Source organism: Xiphophorus maculatus, chromosome 18 (genome assembly GCF_002775205.1).
Source record: "Xiphophorus maculatus strain JP 163 A chromosome 18, X_maculatus-5.0-male, whole genome shotgun sequence".
NCBI lineage: Eukaryota > Metazoa > Chordata > Actinopteri > Cyprinodontiformes > Poeciliidae > Xiphophorus > Xiphophorus maculatus.
The window spans coordinates 13,962,463-13,988,610 of record NC_036460.1 but is presented as its reverse complement, the minus strand read 5'-3'; the positions used below and the strand labels follow the sequence as shown (position 1 = coordinate 13,988,610).

General features: G+C 37.7%; 1 protein-coding gene across 1 annotated transcript; it reads left to right on the top strand.

The window, feature by feature from the left end:
* Positions 1-604: 604 nt before the first annotated feature.
* Positions 605-26,148, top strand: kcnj5 (potassium voltage-gated channel subfamily J member 5). The gene is made up of 4 exons (XM_023350677.1): positions 605-787; positions 15,565-15,644; positions 17,948-18,821; positions 23,458-26,148. Exons 2-4 carry the CDS (start codon positions 15,582-15,584, stop codon positions 23,826-23,828), a joined length of 1,308 nt encoding a protein of 435 aa, XP_023206445.1. The 5' UTR covers positions 605-787; positions 15,565-15,581; the 3' UTR covers positions 23,829-26,148.

The window sequence follows — 26,148 nt, the reverse complement described above, 5'->3', positions numbered from 1 at the left end:
TAAACCCCATGTGTCCTGAGTTAGATTTTGAAAACAGGCTGTGTCTTTAGAGTTAGAAGAAAATTTGGATTTTTTTTTTTTGTTGTGACATCCAACCAAGAACTTTGCAGTAAACTTATAATGACATTTTGAATTCGCTTTCCTCTTTTCTTTATGTTTATCCTGTTTCACTTTTTTCCCTCCCCTTCTTCTTTTCTCTGTTTATATTCTTTTATCACTCTTGCACCCCAGAGGCTTTAATTCAACTGCAGTTTTAGTGCAATTGATTATGCCAGCCTCCTCTTTAACACAGTTTTTTCCCTTTTTTCCTGTCTGCAGGATCAAAACACACATACATATTCATCCCTTATTCACATCATGAACCATGTACTTGACGTCTTTTTATTTGACAGATTTCTGTAAGCCTTTGCAATAGGAATAAAAAGGCACACACAAAGTTCAAATCCTGAAAGACGAGGGTGGGAAATGTGAGAATATCAGAGAAAAAAACCCAGCTTATAACATCCTTCACATCTTCTCTCCTATCCACTCTCCCTTTCTCACTGTCTCTCTCTTGCTCTCTCTATTACTCTCTCACTCTCCCTCACACACACGAACACAGACCCCCCTCTAGCACAGAAGTAGACAGAGAGCAGTGAAGAGCAGAAGGAGCTGGGTGGCAGGAGGGAGGCAGGAGGGCTGTTGTTGATTGAACAAAGCCAGGGAAGGAGCGCACAGTCGTGGGGCGAAGAGCAGCTTTGAAATGCCTTGAAGGGAGCCTGCCAGTTACTCCTGCAGAGACCTGAAGGTAAGCCTCTACTGTTGAAGGAAAAGAAAGAGGATGAAACAGAAGGGCAATATAAAATACGAAAGGGAAGGTTTTTAAAGCTGCTGATGCATGATACGACTGTGGCACCACATCCAAGCTCCCCCCACCTATACATTTGACTGCAGTTGGCATCGCATGCTGCGTTTCATCTCTCCAATCCCTTCTCCACTGACTTGTCGGATGAAAAGTGTGCATCTCCTTATGAGGGACCCAAAGCTGTGCGCGCCAAACAAGACGGTGATAAATAGCAAGAGGGAGAATGAGGGATACCAGGTAGTTGTGAAACAGGAGAGCTGGAAAGCAAAAAAAAGTGTTGATGAGAAAAGTACACAAATTCCCCTCCTCCAGCGCTCGTCACATCTTGCCCTTTTTATATTATGCCACTGCAGAGCTACATAGATCATCTCTATGCATCCACTCGCTCTCGTGGCGGGGGCAGGGTAATCAAAAAGGCAATGAATCTCTGACGCAAGCGGAGAGGAGCCTGTCAACAGTCCTGCTGTTTGTTCCTGCTCGGATTCTGCTCTGTAGTTCTTTCAGTGCAATGCAGGAGTTTCACGAGCGCAGCATCAGGAACAAGAGTAAATCTGAAGCGAACGTCGATGTGTGTGTTGCTTCAAATCATTCTGTGTGCCTCTGTGTGATGCAGCAGGAATGGGGGGATCTTCCACTTTCCCATCACAAAGCACAGTATGTTTTATTTATTTTTGTTTTTTTCACTGTGTTTTCATAGATTCTACAAAAGCAGAAAATAAAGTAACACTTTTCCTGATAGCTGTTGGCAGTTTTCATTAATAATCCAAACTGCATTTAGAGACATTTTTCATAATTCAAATCAATCTCTTTAGCATGCTGGCTTACAAAATTTCTGCCTCATAAGAGGGGTTGCTTGGAGCATTTGTACATGGTTAATGTCTAACATGCAAAGATATGCATGTAGTCACAGCAAACTAATTTTTAGAAAACGGTGAAAAGGGAATTGCTGCTCAGAGGTGGGTCAATTCAAATGTTAATTCTTGCCATATAAAACAAAATTAAATCACATGTCTGTGGTTCTGTGAAGAAACTTTTAGAACAAGCTAAAAAGACAGAAAAAGACAACTCCTAGCACACCCAGCTAATCGTTATCGGGATTCTTCAGCCTCTCTGTGCAGTTAGCATGCAATTAGCATATGGTTCTGCATGTGAGAACATAAATTCTGTCTGGTGTAAAAGTGATGAGGCATAGAAAGAAATAGCATTGCTCTAGTTCAAACTGTTTAGAAAATCCTTTATAAGGTGGAAGCTAAATATTGAATGGACCTACTTTAAGTAGCTATTAGTGTACTTACTCCATGATAAGTACATGGAGTAAGTACACTACTGTTTCTATATGGAAAAAATCAGCCCCTTCTTCTAGACTATTTGCTTCATACAGAGTGTCTGGACTCTCGGTTTCAAGAAGCGATTGCTTCCTGAAGGTTTGGCATCTGTTGAAGTTTTAAATGTTATCCAATTACTAATGTTTGCCTGTGACGTATGTAATTCGAAGTTCTACATTATGAAGCTTAGCAGAAATTGCCTGAGCTGCTGCGAAGAGAGAAGCTGAACAAGGCGGCTGTTAATGTTAGTTCAATGTTTGGAAGCGTGTTCAACGTGGACTGAACACTGACGTTGCTAAAACTACAGGCGGTTGAACAGGAAGGCAATGGCCGGGCTACTGTTTCTGCAGTTCAGAAATATGAAATGTAAATTCAGTGGAACCTATTGATTTATCTCTCTGCTAAGTACAGTATGGATTGAAGGAGGAAAAATCAAAGAACTTTAAGGGTTTATGGTTATTATCTATTTGTTTATTCTTGTAGACAAAGCAATGTTTGTAAACTTTGTTTGTAAACTTTTATTTAAACAGGAAGAGAAAAACTCATTGAAAAAAAAAATATATATATATACACTGCTCAAAAAAATAAAGGGAACACTTAAACAACACAATATAACTCCAAGTAAATCAAACTTCTGTGAAATCAAACTGTCCACTTGGGAAGCAACACTGATTGACAATCAATGTCACCTGCTGTTGTGCAAATGGAACTTTGGACAGAACAAAGTATTCAATGAGAATATTTCTTTCATTCAGATCTAGGATGTGTTATTTGAGTGTTCCCTTTATTTTTTTGAGCAGTGTATATATACAGTGTATATTTACAAGAGTGTCCTGGGCTATTCAGCAACAACTTTCTGTAAGGTTAAAACATAAAATTGTTTTGCGCAGAACACGCGCCTCATGTGAAAGGATGTGCTCAGTTCTGTGACAGGAGTATTGGGCTCAGCATTCTTACAAAAACTACCCGTGTACATATGTTACCATCATTGACTATTCTTTTGTGGTTTTAAAAGAGACGTTATGCAATAACAGTTTTCCAATTACTGCTGTTCATGCTGTGTTTTTAAAGGGAATGTCAGAGGAGTTTCATTGTTCCACTCAGGCTGTGTGGTCTCTTCATCTCTTTCCATCTTTGTCCTCACTATTAAAAACTTGACTTATCCACATTCTCAAACTAATAAAGAAAAGATAGAAGGTCAAACGGGCTGAAGGATTTCTTAATCATCGCCCCTGTCATAAAATCTGTCCATTTCCCAAAGTTACTTTTATCACTTTAATCTCCCCAGAGCCTCCTCACAGCTGGTTGAGCCCTGATTGGGTATCCCAGGGAAGACAGTGAGTTGGTGAGATCTAATGCTTTTTGATGGATTACCCTTTTAACCTATCAGTCATATAACTGTAGATATAGCTCATGGTTGTGTACGTAGGTCCAGCTCCTTCTTCCTTGTCTTCCAAGCCCTGATCACCCAAATGGATGAGCAAAACAGGGCAAAAGGCCAGATATAATTCTCGCCTGGGTCAGAGGAGATTCTCAAGAAGGAAGATACCGTGAATAATTAATTGGATCTGTTTTCTTAGTCAACAATATGTGTCTCCAGAGGGTCTGCAGAATGCTCTGTTTTTTTAGACAGATCTACATTTTCACATACCGCAGCAGCGTATTTGTGTCAAGAACTTAGCCAGGCGTGAAGATTTTGTATTTATTTATTTATTTATTTATTTTTGTTTGTTCATAAAGCTCTGGAAAGTGTGTGCGCGTAACAGAGTGCTGCACAAGGAAAGAGTTTTTTTTTTCTAATACTGTTGAAAAATCTAAATGGTAATCTGTATTTTCAGCTCTTGCATTCTGATAGCAAGAACCCCCAACACTTGATACATAGCTGAATTTAAAAGTCACAGTCTTGCACTTTGTGGGATGATTGTGTATTTAATTCATTCCTGTGCTGTTTAATAAAACAGGCAGCATAAAATTTCCCTCACAATTTTTTCCCTACCAAAGAAATATTTGAGTGTTTACACTCTCATAAATCTGCAGCAAATACAAGTCTGTCGCCTCTATTGTCACCTGTGACGCCAATGCACAAGATTTGTAGTATAAAGCTTTGCTATTTCATATGCAGCCTCACAATACTTCCATAATAACTACAGCTTTATGACGCATAAGGTTTTAACAATATATGTGCCGTCCCTTCAGCCCACACGCAGAACAAAACAAAGCTTCACCTTCTGCCTGGTAAAAAAAAAACAAACAAAAAAAAAAAACAACTGCATTAAGGATGATCATTTTCTACTCTGGTTTGCTCTGGACCTCTATTTAAACACATATACACATTTAAATAGACAGTCACAAAAATGAGGGTGACATCTGGTTTCTCTGCTTGCCTGGATTCTGCAAGAAAATGTATCTAATGAGTTGATCTGTGATACATATTGAAGAGATGGTTGAATTGTTTGTGTGGTATCAGTAATTCCATTGCCTGTAGTACAGACTTCACGTTGCAGTGAGATTTTACTAAATCATTTTAGCTGCTGCGAATAATTTCATAAAAGTAAACAGTTCACATCTATGTGATACAATTGCAAGTTATATTTTCTGTTCGTATTTCTGCAGTGAAGGTGGTGCATTTCTTTGTTCCTTGAGGCTTTTTGGGTATGATGCTGGTAAACTCTACGAACATAGTCTTAGCATGGTAAAATGAAAGTTGCTTGTTGCTATCTGTTTCTATCCAATGGTAATGTGGAATTTAAGCTGGTTTGGAGTGAAACAACCAGGCTACACACAGCATTATTCCAGCAGAGTTTGCTGCTACGCAGGAAGTGTTAAACAAGATAAAGTAGCTGCAAACTCCCATGGACCTCAAAAATAGAGAGTGTTCTACAGACTACAATTCTAAAACAGAGCAGAAAATTTACATCATTGTTCACAACTTCACCTTCTGTTCGCTGATTAACCTTGTAGGAAATTCTACCAGAGGCAATCCTTGTAAACAGGAGAAGGCCCAGACTCTGCTATAAGCCAGATTTGAATCAAGCAATGGCCAGGCTATCGTCCATGTGACTTTGCTAATGCTGTTTTGGTTGTATCAATCCTGATCAACTCATCTGCCTCGACAGCTGATTGTGAGTCAACCAGAATAATAAGCATCATGTCAAGTCCAGGAAAAGCCCAGTAATGCGATGTCTTGGATGTCATTCTTCAAATGACTCCAAAATCCCAAAGTTTTCTCCTCTAGACAATCTCCGATACAGTTAGCAGTGTTGACCGACTTAACAGTATAATAAGATCATGAAAGATGCTTGGCTGAAAAAACAGTGACAGCCTTTTTATTGTTACTTGTACAGACTGGTATGCCATGAATAAAGCCGCTTTCTGCTTGAGTTCCTTTGAACACGCTCACTTCAATATGACAAAAAGTCTCAAAAGTAGAGAAACTTTTAGCTACTTATAACATCACAGAATCAAATGGAAATAAGTCTCTTTATGATGAGATTATGGTTAAGTATTGAGCCTGCAGTATCCAACTTATCACAGCAGAGTGTTTTTATTTATTTATTTTTAAATTCTGCTGCAGTGATTGATTCACCTACTTAACAGTAGGAGGTGCAACTAAGAAATTCTACAGCTCCTCAACAGGAAGTGCCATGAAATGAATATTACAGGGTAGCTACAGATTTCAACTCTAAGTTGATTTTTTGTGATTTTTGAAGTTTAAGTAACATTTAAAATGAATATAATTTTTTTTACCTTCTTGCAGCCATACAGCTTCCTGTAGATTACCACTTGTCTGACACTTGTCCACTTGTCCTAGTTAACAGAATAGAATAAGACAGAATCCATCAGACCCTGAATACATTTTCAATCACTGTGTATTTTGTTAGATCAAAAATTATGTTAGCAGTCACTGTTAAAAGGTGTATGACTGTGAGAACAAAGGATCTCTGAATCGCTCAGTCCTGCATCACTGCAATGAGCCTCTCACTTCAGTTGCTCTTCTGTCCAGTCAGAATTATGCACAGAGGATGTTTATTGTTCATTATAAAACATAACTTCCTCTTCATTTGCGGCTCCACCACAATTCTCAGAGTCCATTCCCTTGCCTATTACAAAGCTGGCCACTTTTTACACATTTGTCAAGATACCAAGAGGTTTGTCTTTAACTTTTACTCCAGCAGACATCAGCACAGAACAGTAAACTTTCAATCACAGTGTGACTACAAAAAAAAAAACTGCACAGCTTGTCACTGCCATCATTGAAGTACAGGAAGAGACTGAGCCATTTTTTACTGTGATGGCTCAGTTTCTCTTCAGTATTTTGTTGTGAATAAATTGCAAGAAAACATTTATCTCTGAGCTGAAACCAATGACCAGCGTGGTCATTGACCAATGGTCAGTGTGACACACTCAGAATTTATGAAAACCAACTTACAACTTTCCACAGCTCTCTAGTTTCCCTCATCATCTTTTAGCTTTTTTAGAGTCTAACTGCAATTTTCTTTGTCAGACTGATATTTCTGTCTGTTGCGATTCTCCTATGGTATATTTCATTTTTTTAAATTATATCATGTTGACCTTACACAGTGAGACACGGTCAGGTCCAGCACAAGAATGACCAAGAACAGCTTGCACAAAGCAAACTTTACTATTTGAGAGAGTCAGTGTGACCGATGGTTGCTTTGTTCATGTTTAAAGTGTGGATCCATTTGCAAAAATGCATTCCAGCACTTGAAGCATTTTATGCCTTGGTTAGTGTTTTATGAGACCACATAATTAAAATCTGGTCTTGATGCTGGCTTTGTGAACAAGAGTGATATATTTAATTTAATGAAAGTGTGATTCCTCTTATTGTTCCCTTTAAACTTTGCAAATTATTGCAAACAATGTCACAGAGCCATAATGTGAGCAAATAAGAGTTCAGGTCTGGTCAGTGAGGGTTAGAGTTAGTTCCTCTGGGTATTTGGTTGTTCAATGTTTTATATTTATAGCACGCATGCCCTTAAGACATCATCTTATCATTGTTTGCTTTATGTTTATTAAAATGAGACTTCAACTCCTTTAACTGCAACTGTCTGGTATAACAATTGATTGATGCTTTGAAACATCTATCCACTCACACAGTGGCAGCTATATTAATATGTCAGTTTGTAGTGGTTCATACTTAGAAATAATTTTATTCTGTGTTGTGTTATCAAAAATGCTTATTGATCCACATCATTAAAAATGTGTACGTTCTTCCTCACAAAGCGTGCATCTGGGGGATTTCCATTTCTTTGCGTATAAACAAAAACTTTTCCTATTGCTGAAGAATCAATAACATTCATAAAGAAGCATATGAAAGTCAAATTGATATAGATACTTCCACATCAAGCCTTCTTTCAGAATTGTGAAAACAACAAAAACATTCTAAAGGCACACTGGACTTTTTAATTTACTTTAACTTATTCTTGTAGTAAAACATGACACGTTAGTTGTGGAAAAAACAAACTATCTTAAATCTAAATAAAGGAATATAACTATTTCTTAATGGGTGAATGACTGAATGTAGTGTGAAGCCCTTTGGAGTCCTATGGATTTGACAAGGCACTATGCAAGTACAAAGTCATTTACTGTTTACCCTAATCCAATATTTGGCAACACCTTCATAGCCCATATGCGGGAAAATAAGGAAATACGACCACCTGACATGATACGTGCCCAAAATGTAGCTCTGTAATACTCTCTCTCTGTGATATCTAATTCATCTACAATGCATTGTGGTGAAGTTCCTCGCTGCCATGATTGACTTCAGATGTCTCACTAACTGGTAATTAATGCTTCATATATGAATCAGCCCCTTATGTCCTCTGGTAACAGTTCTAAATGTTCCAGCATGTAAACAATTGACATAGCCATTGACCATCAAATTATGTCCAAAACAGAACATTTGGCTTGACACTTCTCTCTTTGCACTGGAGGATGGTTGTTTACAACATAAGCTACGTAGTGTCAAATTGGCACATTACATACATCACGGGCAAACGTTTGCAATTGGATACAGTTTAAAACTTCAACAAAGTCCACGCTTCCTGGAAGCCATCATTTCCCAAAGTTGACAGCCCAGACCCTCTGTACAAAGCAAAAAGCATAGAACAAGGGGCTGATTTTTACAGGGCTAGCTTATCACCCACACTTCAGTGGAAAATATGCTGCATTACTCAGCTGAAAAATACAGCAGCTGAAATTGTTTAACATATAAGTGACAGGTCCTAATCTAATTTCATTCTCAGATGATATGTACTGACTATCGGAAGGAGAAGGAGGATACTCAATGGGACAAGTATGGAAACACAACAACGCAATGAGAATTTTAATAGGGATCAATTGACCTTTGGGTCCCCCAGTATTCAGTGTGTACCACCTGACTCAGCAGCTCCATCCTGTCAGATTTGAACCAAGCCTCCCTGTTCTACTGTTCTCACTTGTCCTTCTGCCCTTTGCAACAAGAAGCATTGGATTTAGCAACTACAAAACTATACTTTAAATGAGATTAAATCCAGGGTAACTTTTGTCCATTTAAACCTTGACAAGGTGAAATGCAGTTTGCGAAAGTATGTGCACCAACTGAGTTTCACACATTTCAAGTCTTTTTTATCTCCATGTCGTCTCTCACACTACAGGTCAGCGTGGTTGAAGAGGGTGCTATTTGGCTCCTGTAGGTGTTGGAGTTTTAATAATTCTCCTCCCACTTAAGCAGCAATGTAAAATAATCCTTATCTTAAAAGAAGGGCTTTTGCAAGCTGCGGTGCCTAGCCCCACTGATGTATGAAATGTACTGCAAGGAGAGAGAGAGAGATGAAACAGGGAAGAGTGAGAAAGATACATGTCAGTGTGTGCATGAGAAAGAGGAGAGACATAGAGGTATCATTAGGGAGATTGTTTTTTCACTGTGATTCGAGCTTCTTGATGCAGTGTCATGCCATTCAGAAGGTCACCCCATGAGAAGGACACACCACACACTCAGCTCACTATCAGGCATAATAGGAAAATGGTTTAGTGATGTAAGTGTGAGTGTGCATGTGGATCTATGGGTGCATGAGAATTTGATTGTGTGTTTGTTGGGCCAAGAGCCACACTAGCTGGGGATGAATTTAGTCTTTTGACCAAGCGACCTCATAGTGTCATAAGTGAGCAGAGATAGCTGAGGAAATATTCATAGCAGGTCTGGTAACAATGGCTCAAGGGGAGGAATGGAGGAAGGGATAGGGCCGAGTAAGAAAGTTTCATTGCCTCCATGAACATGAAGAACAGAGGAACTATAATGACCCCAATACTGTAGGTAGCTATCACACACAGTGGCTCTGCAGACACTTACAACCTCAACAGCCACAAAAATATTTCTACTGAACCTACAGTGAAAAAAATAAAAAATACTGAAGAACTTTTCCACCATCTTTATTGTTATCACAGTGCAACTGCCATTTGGAAGTGTGAATTTTCTTTTTTCTTTTTTTTTTTTACAGGGAGTTGTGTTAAGTACTTATGAGTATTCCACATCTCACCCTCATCAGATTAGCTTTTTGACAAAGAGCCAAGCAAATATAAAGAATACTCAGAAGGCAGCTATGAGTAAAGTCAGTTTTCTTAATCTAAAACAAGTCTGACTTCAAACCTCAGTAGTATTGAATTCTATATTTGAAGTTGCACATTACTGGTAATATTGAGGTCATATTACTATCTTGACAGCAGTAGGGTTTTCCATTCTTTGAATTTCAGAAAATGTTACATTAAAATGTAATTTAAACATTAGCCTAAAGATTCTACTTGGAATTCTTCTTACCATTAAAGCATAGAAATATGGAGTAGGATTTTTTTTTGTCACACATTAGCAAACTGAACATTTAAACCTCCGTGTAAAATGCTATTTTGTGCAAAACTGATGATGCACATTACAAGGAGAACAACATCTCCAAATGAAACATGAGCATTTTGGTGGAAACATATTGCTATGGGGAAGGCTTTTCTTCAGCAGGGACTGGGTCAGAGTAAAACAGAGGATACAGGTAGCTAAACACAGGATGGATCTAAGAAAACCTGTTTGAAAGTGCAGAAGACTTGAGACTGGGACAGATTTTACCCTTTCATTGGGAAAAATGCTAAAAATACAACCAGAGATACAGAATAAAAAATTTAAAAAACATGTTGTACTTTTCAGGTTTTTGTTTCTAAAAGCCATTTTGTTCTTCTTTGTTGGTCTATTGTGTAAAACCTAAACAAAAATACATTGAACAGTCCTTATATTATAGTTAGTTAATTTTGAATTAAGACTAGAGAAAATAAATATGTTTAAAGAAAAATAAAATATTTTACAGCATCAAATTATGTCCAATTATGCTGATAAAGCAAGGATAATAACTAATGAATGTGTTTCCCAGTGTTTTAGTGTCGTCATAATTAGAAAAATAAATAAAACCAAACTAGCTGGATTAATTATAAAACAGCTCAAAATGCATTGGGGTTTTGCTAATGTAAAAAATGTAAATGATCAAGACAGCATTACAGACCCCAGGGAAAAATCATAGCACTTGTCAATGGTTAGAAGGAAGAAAAGGTTTTCTGCTGAAGCATGCTGTTCTCTGTTCAGATGATGGCTTACTGCATGCTCTGTCAGCAAATACGGAAGAAATATGTAGTGAAGTTATCCTTCAAGAAACAAGTTCTGCAATTTGTTTGTACCAACTGGCTTTAAGCACAATGAGTGCTTTTGTTATCAGGATACAAACACAATTCAGCTAAAGCATCCTGTCACCCATCTGGTAACAAGATAAATGCTTGTTACCCTCTTAAGGGGTGGAGATAAAACATCCCATCTGGTATCTCTATACGAACACCTCTCATTTGGGCTTGTCAAGTGTATCTCAAACAGACACAGCAATTACAGCCTTATTGAAAACACACATCAGTTGGAAAGTTCACAAATCCCCCAGTGAGCTATATTTAATTTGTGAGAACACGTAAAATGAGCTTAATTCAGAGACTCCGCAACCCCGGCGATCTATTCAGGGAGAGTTTTATGATAACTCCTTGCGTGTCTCATGTCTCTGCTGTCCATTTGTCCCTTTGTCTGTCCCTGCCCTGCTTGGATGCTCGTCACGTCGCTTTGCCCTTTGCTTTGGACCATCAATGTCAACATTACATTCCTGTGTGGAGCTCAGCTGTGACGTGTTTTCTCCCACCTCTGCAAGCTTTTGCATTCACTCTCCTTGCCTGTCGGAGATCAAATAGAATAACATCAAAGAAACATGACAGAGAAATGTCAGAAGTTGTTGAGGTCAGGACGCAGCCACGAAAGTATCTATTTGCTTACTTCATCACAAGGTTGCATGTATCCATCTGTTTGGTTGGCAAATTTGCGAGATGATTTTAACACAGAGTCCAGGAGCTCTCTAAATTAATCACCTCTTGTGGGGCTCCGGAGGTGTTCAGATGCTAAATTTAGGGTTTTATCTGACACCTTCAGACACACACATACTCATACCTCCTCACTTTATTTTAGTTTAATTTATTAAAAAAAATAAAAAATCACATGAATGAGATGACCCTTTTTACTTCTGCTTTTACACATGAAAGGTGCCTAAAAATACACTTTAGAAAAAAAATAGAAGAGAAATAATCCCACTACAGAGCAAATTGTCAGCACATCATCTCATCGCTCCATCGGAGCTAAAAACAACCACAAAGAAGAATATCTAGACTCATGATTTCATGCAACTCTAAATGTAAAGCACCTGAATTCTCAGCAAGAGAGATTATTAATATTTACGTCAACAGTAATTGCTGTCGCCGAGTTGAGAAACATATGGGAGCTGAGTGAGAGGTGTGCAGAGACTTGTGCATCTGTATCTGTACATGTGTGCACATGTACTTGAAAGGACTGACAAGGCTGCCAATGAGGAGCCAGTGCTTTGGGAATATTACATCATTAAAAACAGTGCAGCTGAGCCTGCCTCATCATCCCAGCAAATTAGCCAGCAGTGGATGCCAGGTCATCTCCCATGTGATGCAATACTTAGGTTATGCAGAGTACTGTGATAAGATGGTCATAACAAGCTTAAATTTGGACATCTTTGGTTCATCATTTTCATGTTGTGTGGGTGTTTTACTACAAAGATTTTGAGGTAAATCCTTTTTTTTTTTCCCTTGTGAGGTTAGGATCTGGTAACAAAAGTCCTAACCGTGTCTAATGAGACATCCAAACACTAGAAGGATAATTCCAGAGCTTGTTAGGGAACTAGTGCACTCTAAATGTAGGCAAGTACAGCAAATTGTCAGTGATTATTTTGACATTTTCAGTGTAAACATTTTGTAACTTATGTGTGAAGCTCATTAACAAGACTAGCAGCATAGCACACTTTGGTAATTGCTCTGTCAGGGTAGAGGGGCATTATGAAGAATATGTTTGAGGTACTATTTTCTAACACTGTCGATTCATTCATCCTCCATATGCCATTTAACATGATCAAGTCTTCTTGATGTTTAAGGGTGATTTTATTTCTAGTACCTACTAATTGGCAACAAAGTCTTTTGACATTAAAATGTTTTGTAGGAAGTTAAAGTAAACAGAGGCATAGTGCATAATTCCAGTGAGTGTGGCAAAGGAGTGTTGGAGTTAAGAATCAGTACATACAGAGATTAATTTAAAATTTGGTGTTTATCCCAAATGAGTGGACCAATATAATCATCAATAACCTGAAACCTAGCATACCTGTGTTCTGTCAACAGAGGTTCTCATAGATAATCTAATCTAGCTAACAATTGTAGTTTTTTGGCTAATTCTAGCTAACAAACTCAGTATTCCTTTATAAGAGTATGTTTAAATTGGGACACAATATTCTCTGGGAGATTCTTAAATCTGTGCATAAGGTGGATCAAAATCATTGGTCTTCAGAGGACATTATTGCAGATCCTCAACTCCTCTGTTCTCCAGTTTGAAGGTGGTAATTGAGAACACAGCACTTACAACTTTTTTTTGATAAATACAGATTATGTCTGTGGTTAATGGCATTTCAAGAATCAAAAACAAATCCATCTGGAAACTTTGTTGAAACTGTTTTATGCCAAAGCAACTTGTTTTCATAAAAGTACTTTCACTTTCTTTTGAAATAATGTCAAACCTCACTTATTCTCACACCTGCTGAGAATAAATAAACTCCTGTAACTTGCTGTTACAAATATAGCTCATCTTTGGACAGATGTTTAAGACTAGGTGGCTTAGTTTGTTTGTACTGTACTGTACAGTGCATAAATGACACATCAAGTTGATTGTGTTATACAAGCACACATAGATCTCAAACTATGTATGCCTCCATTTGTGTTCTCAAACACAAATGGAGGCATTGCTAGTTATGGAGATTTGAGAGATGGAGCTCAAGAAAATAGGTTATGTATGTGATGGTGGGTGGTAGTTTCCTGGCCCACATGCAAAGTTACCCTAGAGATATCAGAGGAAAGTTTTAGTCACAAACAAAATGTAATGGGCAACAGTTGGGGTCACTCTGGACAAGTTGGGGTCATCCAGAGAGAAGAGAGGGAAGTTAGGAAGTTATTTTAGGAATCATGAACAGAGCGTTGGGAAGGGCAAGTCAGGTTCTGGTGTGAGAAAGCATGCATTCCTGAGGGGAGTTTGGAAGGCGCTGTGGTCGTCTGATGGTAGAGCGCTTGTTGCCGGACTGTCAGGGGAGGGGCTGAAGGCATCAAAGCTGCTGCGGATTTTTCAACAGGAGAATCTTGAGATGGCAGGAGAACATAATTAAACCTTTACAGCATAAAGACTGAATGACTCAAGAATCATATACTCTCGCAAAAAGATCCACTAGAGAAACTCACAGGAAAAAAATGCATAAGGTCACAAGAACTTTCTGAAGAGCCACAGTCTACCATCGAGATTAATCATCGAGCAAGGAGTGAAGGTCCTGCAGCTCCTTTATTCACCAGAGTCCTGATGAGGTGATTAACCCCAGGTGTGCAGGCCAGTATAGCTCTCCAGCAAAGATCCTCTCCAAAAGGCTACATTCACACAGTATTGATGCTCAATTACAATTTTTTTGCTGAAATCCGTTTTGGTTTGTTTGGTTTTTTATGTGGTCGTTCACACTGCTAATTAAACCAAATGGCAACGAGACTTCTGTGTGAAAGGTTTTTGTCCCCAAAGTGACCCAGTATGAGCAGCAGAAAAATGTTGATGTCACACACAAACATGTTTAGTAAAGTAATAATGGATGCAGCCGTTTATGGATCAATTTTAAAGTTTATTCAGCAATGGAAGCCATCAGTATTGTCAGAGGATTATAACAACACAAAGAAAGGTAATAAAAAGGAAGCAAAGCTAATAACGATTACCACATATGGAAGTGGCAGAGATTGGATGTTTTTGGTTGGTGAAAAGATCAGGATTGGGTTGTTCTAACTGTTCTAACAGCCAGATATAGGTCGCATATGGGCAAAGATGGTGGATTTGGGTCACATTTGCTTTCTTTGTAAATGTAGCCAAAGTGAAGTCACACTCTCAGGAAAATGCACAACAGAATCCTGTCAGGGTGTGTCAGAGGTGGCTTGTTACTCAAAATTTTCTAAACACTGCAGATTTTTTTTACATATTTAATAAATCCAACCCTAATTATTCAATTGACTCTATAGCGACTTGGTTTTCACTGAAATATGTAAACATGTTTAATGTCTTATAGTAAGGATACTAAGGTTTGGGACAAAATAATAACCTATAAGTTATACAAACAAGTAAAATTAATATTCTGGCGTATCCCTTACAAGTGCAGTGGTGCCAACTTCCATTGGAGGGAGATACAAAGATCACCCTTATGCAAAATGCATTAAGGATGCCAAAGAGACAGATTTTGCTAAATTTGTCTCTTGTCTGTCCTCCAACACATTGACATTTTTTGGGTTATTTATAGTCACCAATTAACCTAATGTGTCTGGTTTTGGACTGTGGGAAGAATCTGGGGAGAACTTGTGCAAATACAGACAACATCTTGAAATGCCACAAACAAAACAAAAAAAGTTACTCATGGAAACTAGGCCCATCTTTTGTAAGGCAACAAATGAAATGTGTTGGCTAATTGGCAAAAAGGTCAAAGGGATAAATATCCAGTCAGAAAATTATTTGATAAGACTTAAGTTCTTTGTGTTGGTTTAAATAGAATTAAGCAAAAAACTTATTTTGTTACAAGTAATTACACACACACACACACACACACACATATATATATATATATATATATATATATATATATATATATATATATATATATATATATATATATACAGTAATTATATCTTCTGAAATACTACAAACTAAAAAAGTTTATGTCTAAGGTAATTAACCTATTTGATGTTCCACAGGTGTGCTTCAGCTGAGGATGGCAGGAGATTCACGAGTCCTCATGGACCACAACATGGAGATAGGGGTAACACCTGCACAGGTAAACTGCAAATCCACCATTTTTCGCTGAAAAGTTGATGTTTGCTAAACTGCAGTAAATACGATGGAGAAGAATAAGAGGAAAGGAAACCAGGCTAGGGCAATCGTTGCAGAAGCTTAACAGTAGGCAAAATAAAACAGCTATTAAATATGCAACTGGTGTGCTGTAAAGATTTGTTTCTGTTTTTGAGAAGTGCTGACAAACAAAATATAATTAAATTTCCTCAATACTCAGATCAATGCATAATTCAGTTTTGCTAGCACTGAGAATGATAAAAAAAAAAGCCATCCAACACTTGCTCATAACAGATGGTGGAGTCATGCTTGTTATCTGCACTCATTCCCCAGCTGACTGGAACTTTTGGCGGTTACTCAAGCCTGACTAAAAAAGGCTCAATAAGGAAAAGAAAAAAAAAATCTTCCACTTACTGCTGCCATTCTGAGGCTGCTAATTAATTTGTTTATGGACCATCAACCCCAGGTACTGACTACAAAAGGCAGTACTGGTTGAGACAGCTACTTCTATGACTCAATTAGACCATACAAGATGAAATGAATGAGCTTGTTTTCATGAGCGATGTAAAAGAATGGCTTTCTATGCAAGCTACAAGCTTTAAAAATTGACTACTAAAGAAACACTTTAAATTGTGGGGCATGCTGCTTGTACATTGCCATAATAGACTATATAAAAGTGTGGCAGATGCATCTTAAGGTTGGAGCGTGTAAGGTTAACTGATTGTTTACTGTAATATCAGCACATGCTGCCACAGTTCAAAATCTCCTGCCCCCTCTTAGGGTAAGTTAAAAAGTTGCAAGTAGTGAACTCATTGGCCCTGAATTTATAACTTTTACCTTGTGTTAATATGCTTTAATAACATTTCATCCAAACTGATCAAGTTGCTTCAGGTCAATAAGCATTGTCTCTCAGTTCTTCATTGATATGTTCCTTAAACAAGGATGACCTCAAATCAATATGAAGAAAGTCATTACAGTACACCCACATCTGACTAAAAGTGCATAATTAAACATAGGAGAGCAGTGAAAGTTCCCCTGACACATCAATGATACTACCTTTCATAAACCTGTCTGGCAGACTTTAATTGTAGGCTCTGTAATCAAAGGCACTGCAAGGACATTGTAGTGCTTTTGATTCATTTCTTTGCCAGCTAAACTGAGTGGAAAGCTCATAAAGGCGAGCATGAACACAACAGGATGAAAATCTCTCAATGATATCTGCATAATACTGGACAACTATATATACAGGTGTTCAATTAGCAGCAATGTATATTGAGACAACTCCACATCATATTTGAAAATTCCACTTTGTCACAGGTCATAGGTTTGTTTGAAAGCTGCACGTGGCTTTGTCTTGATGTATGTTTGTTATTACTTCACTGCTATATGCTTGTGTTACTCAAAAGCAAAATAAGGTCAGCCTTTGTTGAAATACATCACCGTAGTGTGAAGCTGTAGTGCTATTTTCATTAACCCTTGTGGAAAATGACATTCAATTCAACCACAATAAAACAATAAAACAACAATAAAAGCAGCTTGTGTCAATGATAACATAAGGATCTGTTAGAAAATGATGGAACATCTGCTCAAGCTAGCATCCCTTAGCGTGCAAAAGTAGAGAACACGAGGGACATAGAGGGAGACAGGACATAGCTGTGGAGCCAGAGCGCCTTGCTGGAGCAGGGCCAGCACAGACAAAGACCCCGTTGTCCTTGTGCTCTTTTGTCCTTAGTCTCTGTTTCTGTTCGGGTCTGGTCCATATGCACACATAGACTGGCACCTGCAATGTCAGTGGCAACCAGAGCACAGGAGGCAACTTTATGATGCAGCTATTGATTGCATTGGTGTTGCTGCCAGACAGCCAGATGTAATGTGTTACATTAAAGAACAAGTTCACTTCTAAAACTTTACCCCAATAATTCTAAAACCTTTTGATTAGAAAAAGCATGTCAATCTGTATGCATTTTCAGGAATTTCATTATCTTGAGTGACATTTTTGAAATATAGACTGAACCATGTAACATTTGTTGTGCCACAAAGAGAACATTAGCAACATTTAATTATGTTTCCATTTTTACTTGAAGGTTGAGATTTCAGGCAGCACAACAACTACCCATAGTGCATGTACTATACTTTGAGAACCAAATACTTACAAAACACAAAGGATGTAAAGTAAATTTGAAAAGGAAAATAAGCAAATGTTCAGTAAGAACTTCTTTCAAGCTGTTTGTGCATGCTTATTTTGTTTTACCCTCTGTTTTTTTCTCTCTCTTTTTTTGTCCATCCTAGGTTAAGAAACTCCCGAAACATCTGCGGGAGCCTCAGATCTCAACCGAGCGAACCCACTTGATTTCAGAACCTGTAAAAAAGCCACGTCAGCGGTATGTGCAGAAGGATGGCAAGTGCAACGTTCATCACGGAAATGTGCAAGAGACCTATCGTTACCTCAGTGACTTATTTACAACTCTGGTGGATCTGCGGTGGCGCTTCAGTCTATTAATTTTTACCTTGGTTTATGTGGTCAACTGGCTTTTCTTTGGGTTTCTCTGGTGGCTTATTGCACTGGTCCGTGGAGATCTGGTGCATGGAGATGAAGAGGGCTGGACCCCATGTGTGGAAAACCTCAACAGTTTTGTCTCAGCTTTCCTCTTCTCTATTGAGACAGAGACCACCATTGGGTATGGCTATCGCGTCATTACAGAACGATGCCCTGAAGGTATTGTACTGCTCTTGGTGCAAGCCATCTTGGGATCCATTGTTAACGCAATTATGGTGGGGTGCATGTTTGTCAAGATTTCACAGCCAAAGAACCGCGCCGAGACCCTCATGTTTTCAACCAATGCTGTCATTTCGGTGCGGGACAACAAGATGTGCCTGATGTTTCGAGTGGGGGACTTGAGGAACTCTCACATTGTGGAGGCGTCAATTAGAGCAAAGCTCATCCGCTCACAGCAGACCAAAGAGGGGGAGTTCATCCCACTCAACCAGACTGACATAAACATCGGCTTTGACACAGGGGATGATCGGTTGTTCCTGGTGTCACCACTCATCATTTCCCATGAGATCAATGAAAAGAGCCCTTTCTGGGAAATGTCCATGGCACAAATGGAGAAAGAGGAATTCGAAATCGTCGTTATCCTTGAGGGCATGGTTGAAGCCACAGGTATGAAGAAGGAAACAAATGAAAAAGTAGAATTGGAGGATATGCCAAGATTTAATAATATATTTTGTTTACAAAGATAAAGAGTACAAAGTGACATTAATAATGGATGGATGAATAGAGGGAATGGAGAGGAAATAATGAGAGGAAAACGTTAAATTTGTTCTACAGATTTAATGTTGTAATTTATAAAATGATGAAAGGCCAATTGACTTTTCTTGGAGCATCAAAAATACTAAGACATTTAGATCAGTAACAATAAAAGTTTTAATGAGGATTTGGTACTTCATAAGCTGATGACTGCTCTTCAATCAAAAGGGTTCCGTGTAATTTTCTTAAATGGGACGTAAAACTAAAACCTACAAAAGCATTTCAACTGTTTCCTTCTGCTCTCAGCAGCCCTCATCCCCATTATTGCTACTTAAAGGTTTTGTCTTTGATATTGTTTATTTCAAAATGAATAAAGTGTAGCTACCCACACTACAGGTTTTTGTTTTGGGTAAATTCTGAGGTCCTGGTTGGTTACATTTATAAGGCACGTATGACCAGGAGCTGTTGCTGTGAGTAGTTAAGAGGACTAGCATAACTGGCATAAAATTCCAGTACCAGTTAATGATCTGCAGAGAGAAGCTATAGGAAGAATTGTAGTTGATATTCTGTAACATGGTAATATGCTTTGAATGTTGTCATTTTTAATGATTTGTGTTTCAGTTGCCCTCTCCCACATGGACAGCTGTGTAAACGCAGAATGCTCAAGCAGTCCATTTGATTATCTTTTGTGTTATTCAAATTTTTAAGGTGTATTGAACACAATGCAGAGGTATGTCAAGTTTTCAGCTCATAGCTCTGCAATAAAATAACTGTTCTTGGATATCCAACTAAAAACTGAAAACACATATGTTGTTGCAACATTATAGCAAGGAGCACAACACAGTTGCTAATTACTCATTTGCTCATTTGTTTGTTGTGTGTAGAATCAACAATCGTAAACTCATTTAGTCCTGTTCCTTCTTTTGTTTGTCTTTTGAAAAATTCATAGATCAATGCTAAGATAGTGAGAAAATAAAACATTTCTCTGAAAGATAGTTTAGTACAAGAAAGTATAATTTATGAATCAGTAATAAAAAATGCTGCAGCCTTCCCAAAAAAAACTATGAAAGCTCTTCAGAATCACTTGATAAATACCCCATAGAATATTACAGTGTTAGTTTGACACTTGTGACCCTTTAGTTAGCTTATTATAAACCAGCCCCTTATTCTACTCTTTGCTTCGTACAGAGGGTCTGGATGCTTACTGGAAATTGCTTGCACTGTAAATAACCACCTCCCAACGCAAAGAGAATTGCCGAGCCACAACATATTCCTGTTGCTCCAACTTTAATTTCTCAATATTTGAATTGTGGCCAATACAGACTGAATGGCCTCTACTGCCATTGCCAAACTACAACCACAGGCAGACCACAGTTCAAAAATAGCACAGAAATTGTGCTATCATCATACTGGTTGGAATTTATTCTGAGAACTCAAGCTAATTGGGAAACGGTTCCAAGAGACTTTTTTGTAGATCATAAAATGCTACATGTGTTCCAAATTTCATAATACTTAATCAAAGCACGACTTGGAGCTGATTATTTTAATGCTTCAATCAGGTACTGTAGAGGAATTCTTCCCTGCCCACGGAATATTTGAATACATATGCTGAATTTGGTGCAGATCGCATGATATATGTGTAAATTAAAACTAAACGTATGGCTACAGTGTGACATCTGCCTTCACTATTCCGCCATGCCGCCCATTGAAAAGTCTCTGTTTTGGATATCGGGTGAGATCGACTGTTTTACATTTGACTTAATCTCAAGTGGGTAGGTAAATGGGGCCAGCAAGGGACCTTTCCAAGTGAAAAATGTGACTTTAGATATCTTCCGGATCATACCTGTCAAGTTTTTGACTTGAGAATATGGGAAATGTCGCCGGTGCTACTGTCAGACCGGGAGATGCAGAACAGGAGATTTGACAGGTATGCTCAGGATATGACTACATATTGTTGTTGGACACCCCATACTGATCAATCAACATAGTTCAGATTTTCTATGCCAAGGATCTTGTGGCAAGAATGCAAAGTCTGAGGTCTGGTCTCTTTGTTCGCTGTAATATTTTGATTGAATTATGTCCTCCTTTCTTTTTCTGCTTTCTCATGCCGTTGAGCACTTGACTCAGGCATGCTCTCACCTTTCATTTTACTGTGACATCATGCTGGGGTTATGCTATCACTGTCCTTGACCGCAAGGCAACAGGCAAACATGAATTCCTAAATACCAAATTTTTCCACTGTTATATGGAACTTAGTATTTAAAGCATATGCCATAAAAATGTAAACTTGGTTAAAATTAAGAGTTTAAGAGATTAAGAATTTTCCATCACAACTATTTTGTTATAGAGTTGTTAAAGTACTAGACCTTTACCTGACCCAAATATATATTTCTGTATAGTCATTCCTAAACTGCCCTTGGGTATGAGTGTGTACTTGCTGGGTTGTTTGTCTTCTGAGTCTCTGTTTTGCTCGGTGAAGGACTATTGACCTATTCAGGGTCTCGCTCAGTGACCCCTGATGATGGATGCCAGCCCAAAACAAGACAGGATAATTAATTGTTAGCATTGTTAACACCCTTTAGAGTTCTTTAAGTGACTGATGGCCACTTTTGCAGTGGAAATAGTGATTTGCTCTCACTGTACATAATGTCAGTTAACAATGGATGTGGTCTCAATTAAATATTTTCAATTCCATCTTTGGTTCCATCTAAGGAAGATGGTAGTCTATGAGGTAAAAAATGAAAGAGAATAAACTTTCAAAATTCTTCTACAATAAAGAAGCAAAAATGTTTTAAATAACGATAGAAAATGAATGTATTTCTTTTTATTTTATATCTGGAAATTGCCTAAAATAAATCAGTGCAAACATATTGTTATAAAACTGCAGGCATTTTTATACAAGATGCAAAAGATCCCACCAATCTAAATCCATGAATCTCACACTAACAATTTCCCTTTTTGGTCTTCAGGGTTTGCAAAACAAACTTTGCTATCTGCCGACCATTTATTTCACTAACACACTTTCGCAGCAAATGTTTGCATTTAGAGAGTAAAAGATTTTTCTTTATTTCATAGTAAAACATTCATTTCTTACATATTTTATTGTGTTGCTGCTATATTCCTAACTCCTCTTCATTTTATTAAATCAAATGAAAAACAATACATCTCCACAGTTGATTCACGGATCTCCAGTGCAGCAGCGTGTCTCATCCAATGTGTGTTATTATTTTTAACAAGTCAAATATGGTACAGCATTTGTTTAACAGAAAACACAGTCACCTTTAGGGTTGAAGAAAGAAGTTGTTTAACTGCAGTGAACCTAACACTATGTTCTGAAAAATATGTGACTAGGCTGCAGTTTGTTGTAGAAGTACTATGTTCTGCCAGCGGCCAAGTTGTATGTGTTGCCGGCAACAGTTTTTTTGTTTTCATTATTTGATGCTTCCAAACTTGAGATGGAGGGTTTAGGTTTTTGCCCGTAGTAAAATTATTTATACAGAAAATAAGACTTGTTTTAACCCATTTCTCAGAATTCATAAACCATCCATGCTATTGTTGCGAAAACAAAAGGCTGTTTTCTTTTGTTTTGCAAGTTAGAATGCTTTGCCATCTTTTCATGGAATAGAACACCTTGAGAAGAGACAAAAAGCTAAGTTTTCAAAAAGCATTTTACTGAAATATAACTGTAATGTATCAATCCCGTGATGGAAAAACTTTGATTTTATTATTTGCTTATGAACTCTGTGCTACAATCTGATCTTAATTGTTTCAGCATTATGAATGCATTAAGTGTGAATTCTATTGCAATTAGTTTTCTTTTGGGAACTATATCATTTGAAATCACATTATGTGTTGCTTTTTTGGAAAATACATAATTGAATCCTTCATAAACTGTAACCAATAGTTGTGAAAAAATTCTAGTGTACTCTATTTTTAACATTACTTGGACAAATGATGGCATACAGGCCTCTAGGTATGCAAAGCTGGCATGCCCTGAAAGAAGTGAAGCTGTCACCATAGAAAAAGGTAATTCCACAAAATATTGACTCATGGAGGCTGAATACAGACAGCACAGTTGTTATCTTTCTCTCTTGCAGTCTGAATTAGACGTGTCTCAAAATGCTGTAGAAAATATCTTTTTATCAGACATCCTTTTTAGTTACTTCACTAATACTGAAAACAGCTAACGTTAAGATTTATTTACACATGTAATGTGTAGTTCATTTTATGGTGCATTCACTGGAACTATATTGGAATTATTTTTTTGAATTGAGCGATCAAATCTGAAAATAAAATCCTCTCCAGTCAACAGATGATTCCATAGTGGAGCTCTATATAAAAAATTGGAATAAATACATAAAAGTTTCTTGATGGAGCATAACAACATGTGGGACCCCTTTAACTCACCTAAGTTGCACTTAGGTGTGAGTCTGTACATGCATAAGTGATGGCAATAGCTACTAGTTCTTCGTGGCATTGCAAGGATTAAGTGTGGAAAATTGTAATATGTGCATGCGAATACACTCATTCCTGTCCATATCTGTTGCAGGAATGACATGTCAGGCTCGGAGTTCCTACCTGGATACAGAGGTGTTATGGGGCTACCGCTTCACACCTGTTTTATCTTTGGAAAAGGGCTTCTACGAAGTAGACTACAACAACTTCCATGACGTCTATGAGACCAACACTCCCACCTGCAGCGCCAAGGAGCTAGCCACCAAGCTTCGGGATGAACCACTTTTGCCTCAGCTCCCGCTTCTAAGTCCCGAACCTAAAACGCAAACTTTTGACCCCCTGGACTGCCTGTCTGAGTTGAATCCACTAAGTCAGGATGAAAAGATGGAGGAAAGAGATTCAAGTGATAGGGGAGAGAATAATGGCTTAACTGCTGCTCTCGAGGAGCCTCCAATCACTGATTGACTTCCGGACTGAAGTGGTAAATCAGCCAAGAAGTCCAGCAAAGACTGGAGCAGACAATGCTTCTTTTAATCAATGGCCATTTATTTACTCTGCAGTAATTTGAGACAACAGACTTTGTCTCCAGATTCCAACACATGCAATATTTCTCCATAAGAGCATCAATCTATGGTATAGATTGGTTTTGTAGACAAATATATTACTCATACAGAGGCACACATTTAAAATAACTATAACTACTCTTAGAGTTTGGGGGCTTTTTATAACCACAAGGATCACCAAACTGTTATTTCACATGAGTTCAAGTTTTATGATTTAAAGTAAACTAAAGCTGGAAGCCCTGAAAGCACACCATGAGTTTATTGTGGATGCACCAATATTCTCATTTTAAGATGCTGTAAGTCTGCATTTTTTAAACTTCCAGTCACTCCCATTGAGAAAACCTGTCTAAACAGTCACTTTAAAAAGCTCAAATGTTTGAGAGCAGCTTGCATGTGATAATAAAATCTTGCTTGCATTTCTTTTATTTTAAAATAAGATATATTTTTGTTTCCTGTTTCTGTCAGTATTAATACAACATCTCTGCCACATAAAGGTAAAGACATAGTGCTTCTAGTTTGCAAAACAAGAGCTTGGAAGCCACTGAAATGTTACATCTACTGGCAAACATAGCACAGTTCTGTGTTTCTTTGTTCAACTCTTTTCTCATTGCTGTGCTGTCCTAATTACAGTCACAGTGCGTTTCTGTGTGTAACGTCTTTGAACCACTGGGAGAGCTGACCCAAAAGAATCTTCATAGTACCTCATTTGGTATGCATTCTTTGAGTTTTAAAGGAACTATTAAAACAAGCAAAAGCTGACAAATGCTATATATGCTACTAACTTTACTCTTCTGTCAACTACTTGGTTTGGTAAAGAGTTTATTCTAATTGCCATAGTAACAGAATAAATCCCTAAATTCAAGCCACTTTTTCAGTACAAAAAAAGCACAATTTTATGTAAGGGGATTTAACACTGACTCAACAAACCACAGAACTGCTGCTGTTGCCTGATGCCTGCCATTCCTAATTAGAAATGGCATTTAGAATGTTTCAAAAAGAAAAAAAAATATGCTCATCTTCAGTTTGAAAGGTTTCTAAATTGTATACAGTGTGTACATTAATGTTGCTTGTGAAACATTAATTTTTCAAATGTTTCACAAGCAAATTAAAATACTGTATGATTCCTCTTAGACATATAATACTTATAAATCAATGTATATATATTTCTGCCATGCAAAAAACTTTAAAAAGGTGCCCAAACACTATGAAAAAGTGTTCTAAGATTTATTGAGATTATGGCTGTTTGAACAATCAATGTTTGATTTTTTTTTTTAATAAGTTTTTGTCTTGTGACTGGACCTGTAAACATGCTGGTTAAATGTCCTTTTTTCTGGTTTGTACTTGTTATGTCACACCAAAATTAACATGTCAACTATTGCTCGGGTTAGAAGTTTGCATACACTCATGTTCATGAATGTCACGTTAGTTATTCTGAATGGGCTGTAATCCTATAGCGCTTTTTCTAGTCAAGAGAATCCCAAAACACTTCACTCTACACTTCGTAGTGCGAAGTGCACACATTCACACACTGATCGTTAATTGCTGAAAATAACAGATACATGTTCAGTTATCCATACACTGTGAAAATTGTAGAGATGGGCTATAATATACATATTAATAATTTGTTAAACATTCCACTGCAGTGTGCAATAGCACCATCAACAAGGTTTTATTCAAGACAATATTCTGGCAGAATATTTGTGGATTTGGGCTTTTAGAGTAATTTCCTACTCTAAAGGGGGTGTTAGCCTAATGTTGTCCTTTCCAAAAGAGGTTTTGATGTGTATTCATTGTTCTGTCAGCACTCCCAAAAGTAGGGTTAAATTGACAGTAAAGTGTTCAACTCTGACCCAAACTATGACCATTAGATAAAATAAAATTTGCATTAGTGTATGATGTTCAGGACCAACCTGCCAGCTTTAAACCGGGCATTTCTGAAACACTGCCCACAGTGAAGCCAGTTTAAACATCAATACTATCTCAGAGGGAGCCAACGAAGAAAAAGGCACTTTTCCTCAAAGTGATTCCCCTAAGTTTCACAACAAGACAAAAATTTAACTATGTGCCCAAATACACAACACAAAATAAGTTCACCTAGAATCAGAACTCAAACCCATATTTGAATACAACAGGTTATACCAAAGGGTCAAAACACATTTACAAAAAACAACTTACTGTTACAGGAAAACGGTTTATCTGCTGTCATTGGCAGCTATGCTAAC